Here is a 17091-nt window from a genome sequence, read left to right as displayed (position 1 = left end):
TACCCAACATAACACAGGCAAAGACAGAGAACAAGAAGTATCATAGGGAATCAATAATAACCATGACCAGGGTTGACTATGAAGAGATTGTTAAGATCTGGGGGAAGGAAGCAGTAAAAACATAATAATGAATTAAAGTTGTTTTGGATGTTAGATTGTCACTGGTATAGAAGCATGCAGAATCCAGAGGCTTTGTGGAAATGGCTAGATGTACTACAACTGCTGCCTCTGTAGCAATTGAATATAAAAGATTTAGGCAGAGAAGTGCTTATGAACACAAGATAAGTTAGTGTGATATGTAATAGAATACAGTTCACATGAACAGAGGATTTCCCTTCCAATTATTATTTTTGGGGGGTGTGGTAAGTCCAGAATTTTACCTTTCTTCTTGTATAGATTCTTAAGTCTTTATTTATCAATATTTAAAATGCTGTCAGGGGATACTGTATGAGAATAGTTTATTAAAATGACTTGCACCTTTATAGATATGAAAAACAAAACTTATCCAGTTTTCTATTTTAATGGCTTTAAAGAAAGAAAAAAAGGCACTCATTTATATTACAAACTTGGTAAGATTGGGTCTTTTTGAGCAACCTTTTGACACAGAAAAGAAAAAATATCAGGTATTTAAAATAATAAACAAAAACAAACAAATAAATAATCCAAAAAAAATAAACCTCGAAAGTGAAGAAAAAGCACTTAAACTCTGCTGATGAGATGGTTCAGTGAGTAAATCAGCCAAGCCTGACACCTGAGTCTGATCCCCAGGGCCCACAGTGTAAGACAGAACTGACTGTAACAAGTTGTTTCTGACATCCACAGGCATGCAATGACAAATGTATGCACAGACACATATATGTATGAGCATACAAATACACTAATGAAATGAATTTTAAATTTGATTTTATATTAGTAGTTATTAACTTTAAATTATATTTGATAGACATTTAAAATTTCTCTTTAAGGTCATTCTACAATTTGATGCATGGTTTAAGTTGTCTATTTTGTTCAATGTATTTTTCAGCACTGCATTCAGAATTTGAGGTCATTTATATCAATTCTGCACTTCAGAATTCAGCCTTTCATTTCCTTGATTAAGACTGGAAGGTTGTCTGACTGCCCTCAGGACAATCAGATACTCATGCTTCCCGAGGTCCTGTAAATCAAGAGATGTTTCTAACACAGTGTCTCCAGGAATCACCTTTTAGTTGTGCTGTAACAGTTTTGGAAAGATAACAAAGAAATTCTAGCCCCCATGCTCTATTTGCTCAGTAAAGCTTAAAGAATAATAACAAATTTATTTTCCCTTATCTACTCAGTAAGAAACAGGAAATGAAAGATTGTTGGTGTCAGTGTGGATTTCCACTAATTATGGATGATGACTTTGTCCTACACTGAAGGAAATACATCGAGAAGATAGGTCTTAATCATAATGATCCTTGTAAACCACTGGGTCATGTAGTAGCATGGATGGGTGACGCACCTCTGTTGCTACAGACTTTGCCATCTGGAGATGTGCATCTTCGCTTGCTTTCCCAGGGGGTGATGTCACACTGGAACTCGCATTTATCTCCATGCCAACCAGCCTCGCAGTAACAGTTTCCACAGTAACACTTCCCATGGCCTTTACCCAAAAGAATTTTATACAGTGAGGAAAAAAGCAACTTTTCAAAGCAGCATTACCTTTCTACCTCTCACAACCATTTGGAAATAACAAAGGGTTCCCAGACCCTTGCTAAAATTAATCAACTTGTGGGGGTTTTTTCCTCCCAAAATATAAGACTTGAGCTTACATCTACATAATTATACAAATAAAGGCAGCTAATAGATCTGTTGCCTCAGCCTACAAGGAAAGTGATTAGGATGAAAGCATTTGCAAAGAAATTATAAGACTGACTATAAAAGTCCATTTCTCTACCATCTGAAGTGCATGCATTACTTGAACAGGTCTTACCATGTGGATGTTTCCTGAAACTAATTAATATTGTTTATTTGAAATTAGTTATTGAGAAAGTAGCAGTTTGTATTTATTTAGACATGTTTTATTAATGGCTGAAGTACTATCAAACCAGAGGAAATGTTTCATCTTCTCATTCCTTTGTGTTCCACGAGCTGTTGTGTTTTACCATGTAGAAAGTTCTGAGTTAAATCGGTAAAATGTAATGCACTATTGGCCTCATAACCAAACTCCAAGTCTATGTCCAGAGAATACAAATGAGAGTTAATGATGCCCCTCACCTAGAGCCAAAATGCCAAGCTTCAGCATTTGTCCACCTTCCCATATTTTTCATTTTTAATTCTACAACCCAACAAGCTATCTGTAACAAACTGCTATCACTCTACTTCCATCCTGCATGTCTAGCTGGCCTTCTCCAAAATAGAATTTACCTTTAAGTTCACTTTCTGCATGCTCTTTTCTTTATAGTTATTCCACACAAATACAGATGAATGTTCTATTTATTTCATATTCTAGACTTTCCAATCATAAAAGTTTACAATTTGTGAGACTCATATTTATTCTTCCAATTCCTTCTTCTAGGGCCATAATTCTGGGGTAGTCATGGAAATGTGACAGTGTGGCCATGTTTTAATTGCTTACTAGTACATTTTCCATTGTACAATTATGGTATCCCTTCATTAATTAAGTCTCATAAATATTTATACTTTATGTGAAAGTTCCTAAAAACCTATAAAATTCAAAAAGTATTTGATTTAAAATAATCATTAATATAAGGGATTAATCCTGAAATAAAACAAAGAGAGATAAATTTCAGTGATAGGGAAGGTCATGGAGAGCTAGAAGACGTAGCGGGAAGAGAAAATGTGGTTCACTATATTGTATGAGAGACGAATCTATTTTCAATTTTAAAAAGATAGAGGTTAAGTAGAAAAGAAAACTAATGTAAAGCTAGACTTTAATGAAGACAGGAAAAGTAATTTAAATGAAAGGGTAAGAAAAACATCATCAGGACAACAGAAGTCTATTAAGATAACACTTGAAATGTATATAAGAAATACTCAAGTTAATAAAAAAAAAGAAATACTCAAGTTAATAAAAAAAATTAGCCACTAAAAAAATAAATAAAAGGTTTTCTTAAAAAAAAAATGTAACCTTCAGTACAATGTATATCCCAGGCAACAAACATAACTTTCTATGGTGTGTTTAAACTCGTGGAGGAAAAATCTCTTTTACTGTGTAGTATCAATGATAGACTAAAGAAACATCTCTCAAGGGATGGTTTTCATATGAATGACACATGAAAAGCCTTAGGATTCTAAGCAATAGCATTCCCACAGTGTTATTGGATACTGGTATCTGTGGTCAGAGATGCTGCACCATGAAATTCCTAAGACCCAAACACCTGGAAACACCAAATAAAAATGAATAAAGTTAAACATTTCCTACTGCATTGTTTCAAGTTACATTTTTTCTGTCTGCACATGTGTAAGCCTTGCCTCAGTGATGTATATCAAAACTCATTGGTCTCAAAACTTTTTCATTTTACTCTTTTCTGCTCATTGACTGGAAATAAAATATCAAGGGGGATGCATAGGGGGATACTGGAGCTGTGGGACAGGAGAGTGTAGGTGGGTGGGGAGAGCACTCTCTTACAGGCAAAGGGATGGAGGAAAGGGCAAACGTGGGATGGGGGGGGTTGGTAGAGAAGTAAAAGGAAAGTGGGATATCACTTGAGATGTAAACAAATGGAATGATTAATTTTTTAAAAAAGGAAAAAAATTAATAGAAAAAAGGATTGTAATTACATAGGGTTTTCATTGTAAGTCTTTTGAACAAAACCCTGTCGAAGAATGTGCTAAATAGAGTCTGACCTAGAACACGGGCTCAGAAGAGCTTCCTTGACATTTGTTTTAGACTGGTGGTATACTCAAGAGACTAGGGTCAGAGTTCATTCCAGTTTAAAATAAGAACTTAGGATAAGCCTAAGAGGAGCTCAATGAGGGTGACCTTAGCTATGACTCACAACTTTGGAGATATGGAACCTGAAGAAGGCACCTCCTCTAGCCAGGCAGGAACCCCAGTGGAGCAGTAGAGACACCAATCTACCCTCAAAACTTTCAATCCCACATTTATCCTGTTTACAACTAATGCAGATTTAGGGAATTGCCAACCAATAACCAGCCCAATTTGAGACCCATGGGCAAGCACCAATCCTGACACTATTAATGATACTCTGTTATGTTTGCAGATGTTTAACTGTCCTCAAAGAGGCTCTACCCAACAGCTGACTCAGACAGAGGCAGTCACCCACACCCAAACAGTGGATGGAGTTTGGGGACTCTTACAGAAGAAAAGGAGGAAGTATTGTGGGCTCTGAAGGGATAGGAACTCCATCAGAAGACAAACAGAGTCAACTAACCTGGACCATTGGGTCTCTCAAAGTCTACACCACCAACCAAAGAACATACACTGTCTGAACCTAAGCCTCTTGCATATATGTTACAGATGTGCAGCTTGTGGGTCCCAAACAACTGGAATGGGGGCTCTCCCAAAAGCTATTGCCTAGATATGGGATATGCTTTTCTAGCTGGGCTGCCTTGTCTGGTCTCAGTGCAGGAGGATGCACCTAGCATCCCAGAGATTTGAATTGCCAATGGGGGTGATATACAAGAGGATCCCATCTACTCAGGAAAGGAGTGAATGGGGCAAGGATTGTGGGAGGGGGTGACAGGGAAGGGGGCAGTGAATGGGATATAAAATGAATAATTAAAAAATAAAATAAGAACACTTGGATAACACTACAAGACAAGCTGGAAGCCACAGTGATATTAGGAAATTGGCAACTTGTTACATGGTTGTGGTGGCTTTTTGTAGTTCTCTGATTCCTTTGGGTCCTAGTATCACTGATCTTGCTAGGATATGCCAGAGCATATTAAGTAGATTAGAATCCTTTCGGAAACATCAAAGGAGAGTGTACTCAATCAAAGTGACTCTCATAGCTCTCTACTGCCATTTAATTACGTCAATGAAGGTTACAAATGGACATTCTGGGCAAGCACTTAGCAATAGATAAGTAGAAGGAAAATTATAGGATGTGTGGTAAGGATGTAATCTTCTAAGAAAACTGGAAACTCCAAGGCAGGCATGCAATGTAAATTATAAAGAGTCAGAAGCACAGTGCAGGTATAGGATAACAGTCTAGGGGCGCGCTGTCTAAACTTCTACCTAAAACCTAGTTTTCTGTTTATTAAATATTCTAGAATGATCTGAAGATCTTGACACAAGTTTTTACATGATATGTTTTACAACACAGGTTAAAATAGAAGTTTATATAAAGGAAAGAATACAATAAAATAAGTGAAAAACAGAAGCTTTTATGCTCCACACTTAGCATACATACCTCCACATATTTCTTCTGTTTCATCATCTATGCATTCTCTATCATCACACTCACAAAATTTACCGTAAATGAGTCCATGTCCATCTGAATTATCACACTTACACCTGCCACAGTGACATGTACCTAAAGCAGGGAAACAAAGACAAGAACATTACACACTAAAAATCATTAATAATGCCCTTCCCTATTTCTTCCAGGTAAGTAGAGAACTCAAATCAATTTAATGCTGAAATTACACATTTCTATGGCCATGGTGAGATGGAGGGGAAGTTACTCATTTTTGAGACGATTATGGTACAAGAATTATAATATGTACTTCACAGTTATTGCTGTTGCCTTTGATAGTTAAATTAGCATCAGTGTAACCCTCACAAAACGCAGAGGTCCTGATATGTATCTTTCAAAGTAGGTTGTGAATGAATATATTCTGATGATCTGTTTTTTTCCCCAGCATACTATCTTATCCTACTTATTTTTTACTGGATTTTTTTTAAAATTTACATTTCAAGTGTTATTCCTTCCTTTTCCTGGTTTCCAGGACATAAGCCCTCTATCTCATCCCCCTCTCCTTCTTCTATAAAGGTGCTCCCCTCCCCAAGCACCCCCTTCTTGCCCCCACCCCTGACATTCCCCTACACTGGGGCGGCCACCCTCTGCTACATATGCAGATGAACTGTTTCTAAAGAGAGCTAAAGCACTTTTCAGCTTTCTAAGGGAATCTTCTCATCTTCTGCACCATTCCAATGTTTTACCACATGTTTAAACATACTGTTTATATAATAAATACTTAAAAATGTTTCATTAATAAATAAGCAAATAAAAATATATGTATGCCTGAGAGTGTCACATCTTAATATTAGCTGATATCCTTGTTCTAAGGATTACAGGACTGCCACAAGTTTTCTTAGGCACAAATTCTTGGGACCTCAATAGACTCTCAAAGCAGCTCAGAGAATGTTAGAGATCCTGGAGATATTAGATCTCCCAAAAGCCACATACTCACCTTACATTAGGGTTGACTACACCCTGTAAGAGTGATTTTATTGAAAGTAATATTTTATCCAAATGATACTAACAAGTCAGATCTCTACCTGTTCTACTAAATCATTTTCCATTTTTAATTGATCCTCACAGCAATTGATTATTTTTAGTAGTCCTTAGCAATTGCCAATTGACAGTGAAAGCTAAGACTTTATGAGTCAACAGGATGGTCATAAATTCTTGAAATCCAATAGGCAATCAAGTCATTCATAAAAAACAAATGTGCTAAAACAGAGAAGTTCAAAATACTGTAAAAGCAAGGAAATTTAGTTGAGAGCTGTAGGTCAAAGAGAGCCCTGAGGACATGTCCAAGGACTGAAAGCCAAGCTAAGTGAAATAAGCAAATAGATAAATAGATAAACAAACAAACAAATATTAAGACACAAAAGCAAAGCCTCAGTCACTGGTTGAAGAAGAACAAATACAGCAGGACTGAAAAATAGCATCACATTAATAAAACTATTAGATAGTATCTTCTGGTATCTGTGTAGTTGGTACTAAACATCTCCTGCATTCTCATCAAATGACCACAAGAAGAGTACATATGGAGTTGTACTTGTTTTCAGGAACATGAACTGAAACTGGGAAATTGGCTGTTAAGAAATGAATAAGGAGGCTACTTCACAACGACACAGGTTAGATGAATGATGACAGAGAAGTGAAAGAATATGTGAGAAGATTGTTGAGAGCAGAAACAGACAGAATTTCATGGTCAGATGAGTATAAAGGGGAAATTTCAGGTATGATATTTGGCTTGAGTAATGGCATAGTAGTTATTCTGCGCATGCTACACGGGGAAGAACATAGACTTTGTGTTCAGGTACAATTACAGTCAAAGACTGGTGAAGAATTGTTTAGATTGAGATCATGTCCACATCTCTTTCTCAGATTCTATGTGTTCACACAATCTCCTGTTCACAGGATAACCATGAGATCAATTGACAAATCTAGAAGCCATTTACCTCTGAAGGCACTGCTGTACCTGGTATATAGGAGTCTTTCAAAAAACCATGAAACTTTCCTCATCTTTCTTTAAAGATTAGTACATTAATCATATTCCAAATACTTCCTCCAGACTCACCTTAATCAATAGACCCTGAGAACATTCTCATTTTCACACCTTCTAGGTCCTTCTGTTACCCAGACCACCTATAATTTGCTGTTACTATAAGAGGGCCTCCTCTCACAAAATCACAAAGGAAAGGGATTTTGCAAAATCTGATTTTGTTGTTTTATACCTTGAGGGTACTCCTGTGAATCTGGCATATATTAAGTGCAATTCTCTTGTGTTATTTTTTTCTAGAACCTATTTTAAGTTATAATCTTACTTGAAATATAATGCTATAATTTGTGGAACTGCTTCATTATTTTTTATCTCATTATCACCTTTCTCTTTTACTTTCACATCTCTTCTTTCTGTCTCTCAACCACCCACATGTTTAATCATTAAACTTTCTTACGACCTATTATGCTATTGTCAAGGTACTATAGAAGATAATAAAATAAAGAAAATTAAGTAAGTCAGAGAATAGAAAGAAGAAACAACAAAAAGTTATTCATAACAGATACAAAGAAAATTCTTCACAAAAAAGATAACCCTCAGAAGGTTAGGTGAGGGTGCAAAGGCATCAGGAAGAAGAGAATCCTTAATGTACTGCTAATAAATAGAAAGAATGGCAACAAATGAATTGAGATACCATGAAGATTTGTGGTGTTGAGGAAAATGAGTAGAAAATTATGGTGGAAAATAACAGTTTAGGTAAGAGACTGAGTTAAGTTTGGATGAAAGGGTGTGGGGAATACAGATGGCAAAGATGAAGAACATTGGCCAAGGATTTTAAATTATCTCTTGGAATACCAGGAGCCTGCCACAGTTTGGCAGAAGAGAATAACTTGGTGGGAGATGCATACACATAGTCATTCTCCCTCCAGAACGATGGGCAGGAACTGTCACTGCATCCAACTTTGATGACTGACGAGTTCTACTGGCAGGCTCACTCCCATTCACACATGTGAACCATTCCTATTCCTCACCACAGTAGAAAGTTTACAACAGTTCAGAGACTTCCTATCTCACCATCCAGCATAAATCACATCTGATCCTCAAAGACATGGCAGATGGGAGCCCAAGCAAAGGTGCCAGACTCCTGTGTTCCCGCTGTGTCGTCCTACTTCTCGCTCTGGGTTGCCAGTCAATCACACTCCAGGATGGGTAGCTTTGCACTTGATTATTTTAGCTCTAGGTTTCCTGCTGTCTAACATAGTTGGTTCTCTATGGTGACTTACCAGACTTCAGCACCCTCTGTTCTAAGGTGCTGGGGTCTGCACATTTTTACCTTTCTCAATCCATTAAAGAGGAAGCTTCTGGAAGTTCTCTGTTCTCAGTTCCTTCTAAACATGCCTTTCATTTTATGCCCTACAATGGTTACCTCCTTTCCCTCTTGTATATCCAAGCTACTACCGTAGAACTGAATTCTAAGGGAGGACAGATCCACCAAAGAAGATATAGTTCGCGTTTCTATTGCTGTTATGAAACACCATGACCAAAATCTGTGGAGAAAAGGGTTTATTCATCTTATACATACATATCACTGTTCATCATCAAAGGAAGTTAGCACAGAACTCAAACAAGGCAGAGGTCTGGAGACAGGAGCTGATGCAGAGGTATGGAGGAGTTCTATTTACTATGTTGCTTCCCATGGTTTGTTTAGCCTGCTTACTGATTGGGCTGGGCCCTTCCCTACCAATCACTAATTAAGAAAATGCCTCACAATCAGATATTATAAAGACATTTTCTCAATTGAGGTTCCTTCCATTCCAATGTGTCAAGATGACATAAAACTAGCCAACAGGGGGAAATAATACCGTTTTAAGGGACTAGTCTTGAAACTTGTTGGTGGAAGTTATTATTAATGAAGATGTGGTGAGACCCAAGATTGCCAAATCAAACTACGAGATTCATTTAAGATAATGAATAAATGTAAATTTGACTAAGCCCAAACCAGCAAAGTTCATTCCATACAAAGTTAATACTTACCAGATGAGATGGATTCTCTGTGTGACTGTGAAGAATCTCTAAGTATGCCTTTTGCATAGTGTTAACTTTGGACCCTACTTCATAATCTACATAACAATCTTATTAATAATAAAGGGAAGAAAGGCTAACAAAACCCCTAAAAATAAAATTAAACCAATATAAATAAGATCAATTATATTTCAAATGAGCTACATGTCTACTCTACAAAGAGATTAAGGAAGCCAGGCAACTTATCTATAGCTTTGACTTAATCTGAAGCATGATTAGGGTGGGGTGACAATGGATGGCTTGAATTAGAACCAAATCCTTTTTGGTTTTCTACATTTATTTCATGTAGTTATATCTCAGAAAAATCATTAAACAATTTTAGATGTAGGTAGTATAGAATAGAACAAATGAGCAAATGTATGGATGTTGTGGGGAGGCTTCATAGAGGTCCAAACTGAGCAACATTTCACTGAAGGTAATTGATAAATGGACAATAGGCATAGCGGTCCATGCTTGTGATCTCAGCAGAAGGGACAGAGGCAGGAATAGTGTAGTCTAATTGGGAATGTAGGGGAAGCTAAGATAGCCTGTGCTACACAGTGACACTTTACTTCAAAAATCTAAAACAGCAGTAACAACATTAACACCCCCATACCAAATAAAATAAATGAAATAAAATAAAGGGGGGCTATAGTACAGATTTTGCTTATGGTTATTCAAAATTATTGGTACTATGAAAATAGTAGAAGCAAGGGAAAACAGGAGAGATAACAACATAACCCTGTCCCTAGATTAGATCTAGTGAAAAAGGATTGGTGTTATGAAGGACACCATTGAGTCGTGGACAACAGGGGACCAGAACTATATTTTCTATAAAATTATTTATCAATCTTACAAAAGAGGGTCAAATATCTTATACTTTATGATTTGTCAAGTATGATTTATCATCTATCAAGACTATTCTGTGCCAGGCATGTTAATGCATAACTTTAACCTTAGCACTTGCAAAGCAGAGGCAGGCTGAACTCTGTGGAACTGAAACTAGCTTGGTCTTCATAGTCCAATGGTATACAAACCATGGGTTATGATCTCACAGGGGTCACATATCAGATATTTATATTACAATTCATAACAGGAGCAAAATTGCAGTTATGAAATAGCAATGAACTAGTTTCGTGGTTTTGGCTCATCACAACGTGAGGTACTGTTCTATAGGGTCCATAGTATTAGGAAGACTGAGAACTACTGGTATAATGAATTCCAGAACACCCAGAGAGTAAGACATTCTCTCTCAAGGGGGAAAAAGACAGGTTTGCATATTTCTTTTTTGTGCAATATTGATGTGCCAAGTCACATTTACTAAGGAATGAACCTTCAGGAATGTGTTTGTGTGGGTTTTTAATATGTGAACATGTGTGTTTTACCTGTATGTTTCTGTGTGTACATGGTTGTGTACATGTATACCTGTGTGTATGTGTCTTGATGGATGATTGTGAGTCTTGGAAATCTTACTGAGAGAAACACTATAGTGAGCAGAGAAATGAGGAGACTATGAGGAGAAATGAGGTTATAACTGCTCACTCTGCACATCCTAACACCCCTCACTTTGCACGCAGTCCAGATTCCATTAGCAAAACACTCTGACTGAGCTTAATCTATACAAAGCAGTTTGTTGAAATCTGATTGTGAAAAAGTCCTAGCTCTGATTATAGAAGAGAATGGAAACTTCTTGGTGGGTCATAAGTCTAAATTGTCAAAGGTTTGCCTTTACCAGGTGAAACAAATCTTGTTCCTCTGAAACTGACCAACGAAATAGCTTCAAAACCCAAACAGAAAAGTAAGCCAGAGACAAACAGCTGCTCTCAAGAGCCTGTTATGTGGATTTGTTGGCTTGCTGTGGGGTTACTGAAAACCCACAGAGCTTCTTCACTACTTTGAGTTGCTCATTCTCTTGATGATGTAGAAGCAAACAAAGGCTATGATAAAAAGAAAGTGACTTGATACCAAACAACGCTCTAAAAAAATGAAATAATTCATGCTCTCATAGTCACTTAAAAAAAATCACAAAACCAAAACTAAACAGCAACAACAACAACAGAAGAGTTCACGCTACTTATCAAAACAATTGAAGCTGAACCTCCAGGGCAGCACAAGAGACTGAAATTTTAATACTTTCCTTTGGATGCATAGGTTGAATATGGTGAGAAAAGTGACTTAGAGGTTCCCTATGCGCACTTGTTGAAGCTATTACAATTAAGAGTATCTAACTATCATTGTAGTCTAAACTGTAAGTATTATGATTTTTGTGATTTTGCTAATTATTTGAATAGCTTCCCTGTAATTCCTAAGCAAGATTTCTAAATGACTCCTATGAAATATACAAAAATTTTGTCAAAACACGCACAGGCACTCAAACAAACAAACAAACTTTGCTATCCCTATATCCTCAATGAAGTTCATATGCAGTATCTGAAACTTCCATTAAGTTAAAATTTTAGGCCCCATTCGCTGCTAATGTGTAAATTGAAAGTACTTTTAATCTCTGATTACAATAACTAAGTCAGTCATATGCCTTAATCCAGCACTCAATATCATGGTTCTCCATTTACACAAACCCCTCCGCCCTAGTTTTATTTCCGGTGAATATCTTGCTCAAAGGAGGCATCCGAAACAACTGGAGAATATCAAACCTGCAAGTCCCAGCAACATGACATTCTTTCCTTATTGATTTATCTAAATTTCATTTTTAAAATAAAAATGCATAAGTAGTCTCATTCAGATGTTCACCATTTCTATAGGACTATAAAATTTCATTAAAATCAAAGTGTTTATTATTTTAATCAAGAACTCTCCGGGGATGTAGTTCTTACCTGCGTTGGAGCAGATGACATCTTGAGAGTTCTTGCACATCTGGTTGCTTATTTTTTTGGTCAGGTCGCACTTGGTCGGGTACTGGCAAGCTTCCCCAGACCATCCCACATCACACTTACACTTGCCGCAGTCACAAGTACCGTGGCCTGAAGGATCAACAACATCTGGTGAGATTCAGATGGTTTTCCCAAGAAAGAGACTATGTTAACAAAGACTCCCAAGAAGGTGTTGCTTCAAGACAGTGGTATGATAAAATCAAATACTTGTATCTGAGCGTGGCTGGGGAGAAATATTATTCTTCAGAAAGAATATGATATCTTTATTTTAATAATCAACTTTAATAACACAAATATTAAGTCAATTTACAGAGACACAGAAAAATGAAAGGAAGACTAATAACTGACATTAAAAAATTAAATATTTCTATTTAACTGTACTTTACAATACCTAACACCACAGTCCCCAAACAAACTCTTATGAGACATCACTACATGGTACAGTGGACTGGTATTTCTTTTATAAAGATATGAACTATTACCATGGAATTGTCATAAATGTTAAAGTGTGCATTTTTAATTAATGAAGAAATTTGACTCCATCATGAAGAAGAGAAAAGCCACATCTTCACAGAATTGTCTCAATCCTCTCTGTTTTCAATCATCATTTTGCTTTTAGATGATGCCATTTAAATGGTTATGAGTACAGGCTTTATTAAGTCTGATTTGAGAAAGCTATTAATATTTTTGTTGACTGTACATTAAGCAAAGCTTAAGTTTATAATACATAAAATGCTTGACCCAAAAACATACAGATTTTAAACTCAAGCTGATGTGATAGAGGTTGCTGAGATTTTCATTTGCCACTGTTTGTCACCCTATGTGGAGGAATATAGTTTAAACTCCTGGGAGTAAGATGTGACACTTCCTTGACCTTAAACTGGGCTTCGAAAGTTGAGAAAAATTTTGATGTGTTTTGGAAGTACATCCCTACATATTCAAGATAATAGCACTATGTTTAGTATCTGTTATCATAGATGTATAGAAAGAATCTCTTATGGACTGTGTGGAAGCATGACTTGTCAATCAAAATCTGATATCCCATTAGCTGAGGCAGTAAATAGAAGGCAGAGAGAGATAGGATTCTGGGAAAGAGCCAAGAATAAGATATTTGCCCCAAACTCTGAGGAAAATAGAAACATGAAACTGAGAAATAACTAACCCTGTGGCAGACACAGAATAGAATAAGTAAGCTGTATATGTTAAGAGCCAGTCAGAAAATGAACAAATCTATGGCCTAGGCATTTATTCATAAATAATAAGTCTCAGAGTCATTATTCTGGAAACAGAGAGGCAGAGTAGAAAAGCTTGAGGTTACACAGACCTTATGAGGTGGATATGCTAAGGGAGCATCCACAAAGTCATTTGGAATGCGTGGCTCATGGACTGTCCATTTGGCTATGTTCGGCAGACCCTGAAATTATGTCTGGCTGTGCCTCTTCATGGGATCCAGACTATATACATGTTCATATTTCTATTGCATTTGTCAAATTAGTTGTCCTATTTAGCAAAAAAAATCCTCACAAGAACCCCAGGTAAAAGTAATTTTATTCAAATGTATTACTTTGTATTCTATTTAGCCACACCATCTTAGCTACCTTGGAGTCATTTATAAGCATGAGCCATTGTGCCTGTCTGACATGCAGTCTGCTGATACAACTGTTAAGCTAAATTCTTGAAGTGATCATGCTTCTTTCAGTTGGTGAATAATCTTTGCATTGTATTGACTCTTCAACCACACTTCTCTTGGTTGTGTTCGAGCCACTTCTGATGCCTGATCACGATGAGAAGTGGTTCATATCAATAGCAAAGTACATAAGATTTACCTAGAAGCTAAATAACTGTGGTGTTAGTGATTTTTGATTCAAGAATAAAACAAATACATGATTTTATTATATTACACAGAACACTATATATTCTAATTTAAAGATGTGTGTGTGTGTGTGTGTGTGAGAGAGAGAGAGAGACAGACAGACAGACAGACAGAGAGAGAGAACATTTAACAATTTTTCTGAATCAAAGATTCATACCACTTAAAAATAGAAATAAAAGAAATGTACACAGGATAGGGAGAGTCGACACCAAACTGAACCCATGGATCATTAGTGGAAGCAAGGTTATAAGGTGCTTATTCCTCACAGTGGTCATGGGAGACCCAGGTTCTACTCCAGCATAATTTCTTCTTAACCAGTTCTACCTTGAGATCTCAATTCTAGGCAATATTGTGTGACATTTATAGAAACAAATGTTAGGGTTCCATCTACTGTTTTGCTCAACCCACAATGTATACCACTCCTCATAATGTACAGCACTCCCAGAGTTTACAGCACCGCACATTGTATAGCATATACAATATACAGCACAATGTACACCACCCCTACAATGAGCAACACCCCACAATGTATAGCCCACACGCACAAAGTTCAGCACCACCACAATGTATAGCACCCCACAGTGTATAGCACACACAATGTACAGCAAACATATTGTATAGCACCCCTACAATCTACAGGTCACACAATATACAACATCCCCACAGTGTACAGTGCCCACAGTGTACAATACCCACACAATCTTCTTTTGTCTCTCAAGCATGCCACTCATGCCTCTCCATGATAACACATTTCTGTGAGTCAGAGTTTGCTACCTAATCCATGTGAACCAGAACCAGGATCTCAATAAGGGTGGATTTAGCTAGCCCATGGCTATGTTGAGTCCTAGCTAGGAAAGAAGTCTCCAAGCTGGACTCTATGGAATAGGCATTATTGTTGTTTCTTTTCTAAAACTTTAATTTCCACAACTCTGAATCTCAGTATGTAAATGAATAATCCAACATACTTGAGAACAGGCCCACTGACCTTCAAGTAAGTGCTAAAAGAGTCAGGACAAATCAGAAACTGTCAGAGCAAAGCAAAATAAGTCCCAGCCAATACAATGGGAATGGTATGTGCAATGTTACTTTCATTCTTTGCAGGCTTAGCCATGATTGGATCAGTCAATAAAATGAAGACAAGTTGCAGTAGAATATGAATCAGAACTTCTATACTAGGGAACAATTATTTTAGACCCAATCTCCTGGGTGAGCTAACTCCTTGCTTCTATAATGATGCTGAAAGGACTTTGAGAGAAAGTAAACAAGCTACCACTAGCTTATCACTTCTTGGTGGATGCTAGAAGACCTCTAAGATTTTAGAATTAATTAATCATCTGTACATACCAATGAAAAGTTACTATATTTCCATCTGCTAAACAAAAGGAGAGAACATGATAAAAGGGTAGCTTTTACTTCTCTCATATCTACTAATATCCTGTAGAGAAATAGATACTCGAAATACACACAGCAATGATCATGTTTAGTGATAAGCAAGTCCACCACAAGTATCCCAGGACAATGAGCAACCAAATCTTCTATGGTGTTGGAGGCTCCAAAGAAGTAAATCAGAAGCAAAGATGTGAGGACATGTATGGAAGAGACGAAAACTGCCTGACAAGCACAGCATGAGACCTGGAGGAGGCCTTAAATCCAAACCGGACATCTGTGGGAAAGCGATGAAACCAGAAACGTCTGCATTCGACTTTAAAAGGTAATGTTTTTTTCTTCTAATAGCATTGTAGCTACATAGGATGTTGACCGTAGATAAAGCAGGATGAAGAGTGTGCAAGAGGCTGAAATGTGTTTTCTGCTTTTCTGGGAATCTAAAATTATCTCATAATCCAATGTATAAAAGCATGAACACTCTGTATGTAATGGAGCCTAATTTATAACTGAGGTTCTTAGAAATAACTTTAACCAAAAGTCAAGATTTATTAAGTAATATGTACTATATGTATGTGAATTTGGAGCATATGAACACATACTTTATCACAGGTAGAGGCTGCTACATGTAAGCCAACAAAGAATTTGTTTCAAGGGAGGTGTTTTCCTGAAACTAGTAACAATTGTCTAATGATAAAAGTTCTGGTCTCTAATCCGCGACAATTCCTAAACCCTCCTCATACTCAGGATGTTCAGAATTCTTAAATATAGTGATAATTTTACTGTTGTTATTTTATTATTGTTTGAATTTATTATTTTTAACAGTGTATAGTGAGTGTGGTAAAACCATCTGTTACCAGAAGGACTTTTTATAGAGGTAGGTATCTGTGTCAACAGATGCAGGAATTCCCTGCAATGTTAACTAGGATTTTCCACTCACCTCCTTGCATGTGGGAGAGCTTGAGGGAATACTTTGTGGGCCTGCAAATGCCCTGCTTCAATCTAATATTTTCACTTTTATCTTTAGCATTTATCATGGAGCCTTATTTACAACACTTTGGGGTAATTCAGTGGCATTTTTCTATTTCCTTTATTCCCAACATTAATTTCTCTAATCATAGAATTGTTCCTTCTCTTCATTTACTTATAATTTTTCATTTCAATACATACTTTGTATATTATTTCACTTTTCATAGTAAATCTAATACTACTATTATTTAGTTAATCATATAACAAAGAAAAAATAATATTATTAAAGTTCTGCTCCTTTTGAACATTAACAAATTTTTTTACATTTCTTATGTAGACTTTTGGTAGATCAATAAAGGTAGATTTCATATACTATGTATTTACAATATACTCTCATGTTATGCTGCTTATATCCTGAACTTAAGATTTCATGGGTTTTCTAAAGATCTCTGTCTGTTTTTATTTAAGTAGAACTTTTTGTGCAGTTATTTTCTCTGCAGTGAAGAATATATT

The 17091-nt window shown here is 36.6% G+C and overlaps 1 protein-coding gene across 1 annotated transcript in view; it reads right to left on the bottom strand.

Annotated features, from left to right (window-relative positions):
* Positions 1-17091, bottom strand: part of Itgbl1 (integrin subunit beta like 1) — a 261544-nt gene that overhangs the window by 131702 nt on the left and 112751 nt on the right. Inside the window, exons 3-5 of the mRNA NM_001017505.1 lie at positions 12297-12443; positions 5361-5483; positions 1484-1624 (exon numbers count right to left, since the gene is read on the bottom strand). Coding sequence (NP_001017505.1) covers positions 1484-1624; positions 5361-5483; positions 12297-12443 — 411 coding nt within the window. The remainder of the gene's footprint in view (positions 1-1483; positions 1625-5360; positions 5484-12296; positions 12444-17091) is intronic.

The sequence above is a fragment of the Rattus norvegicus genome, chromosome 15 (assembly GCF_036323735.1).
Source record: "Rattus norvegicus strain BN/NHsdMcwi chromosome 15, GRCr8, whole genome shotgun sequence".
Lineage (NCBI taxonomy): Eukaryota > Metazoa > Chordata > Mammalia > Rodentia > Muridae > Rattus > Rattus norvegicus.
Note: the sequence above shows the minus strand (reverse complement) of the source record. Positions and strands in the feature narration are given on the sequence as shown.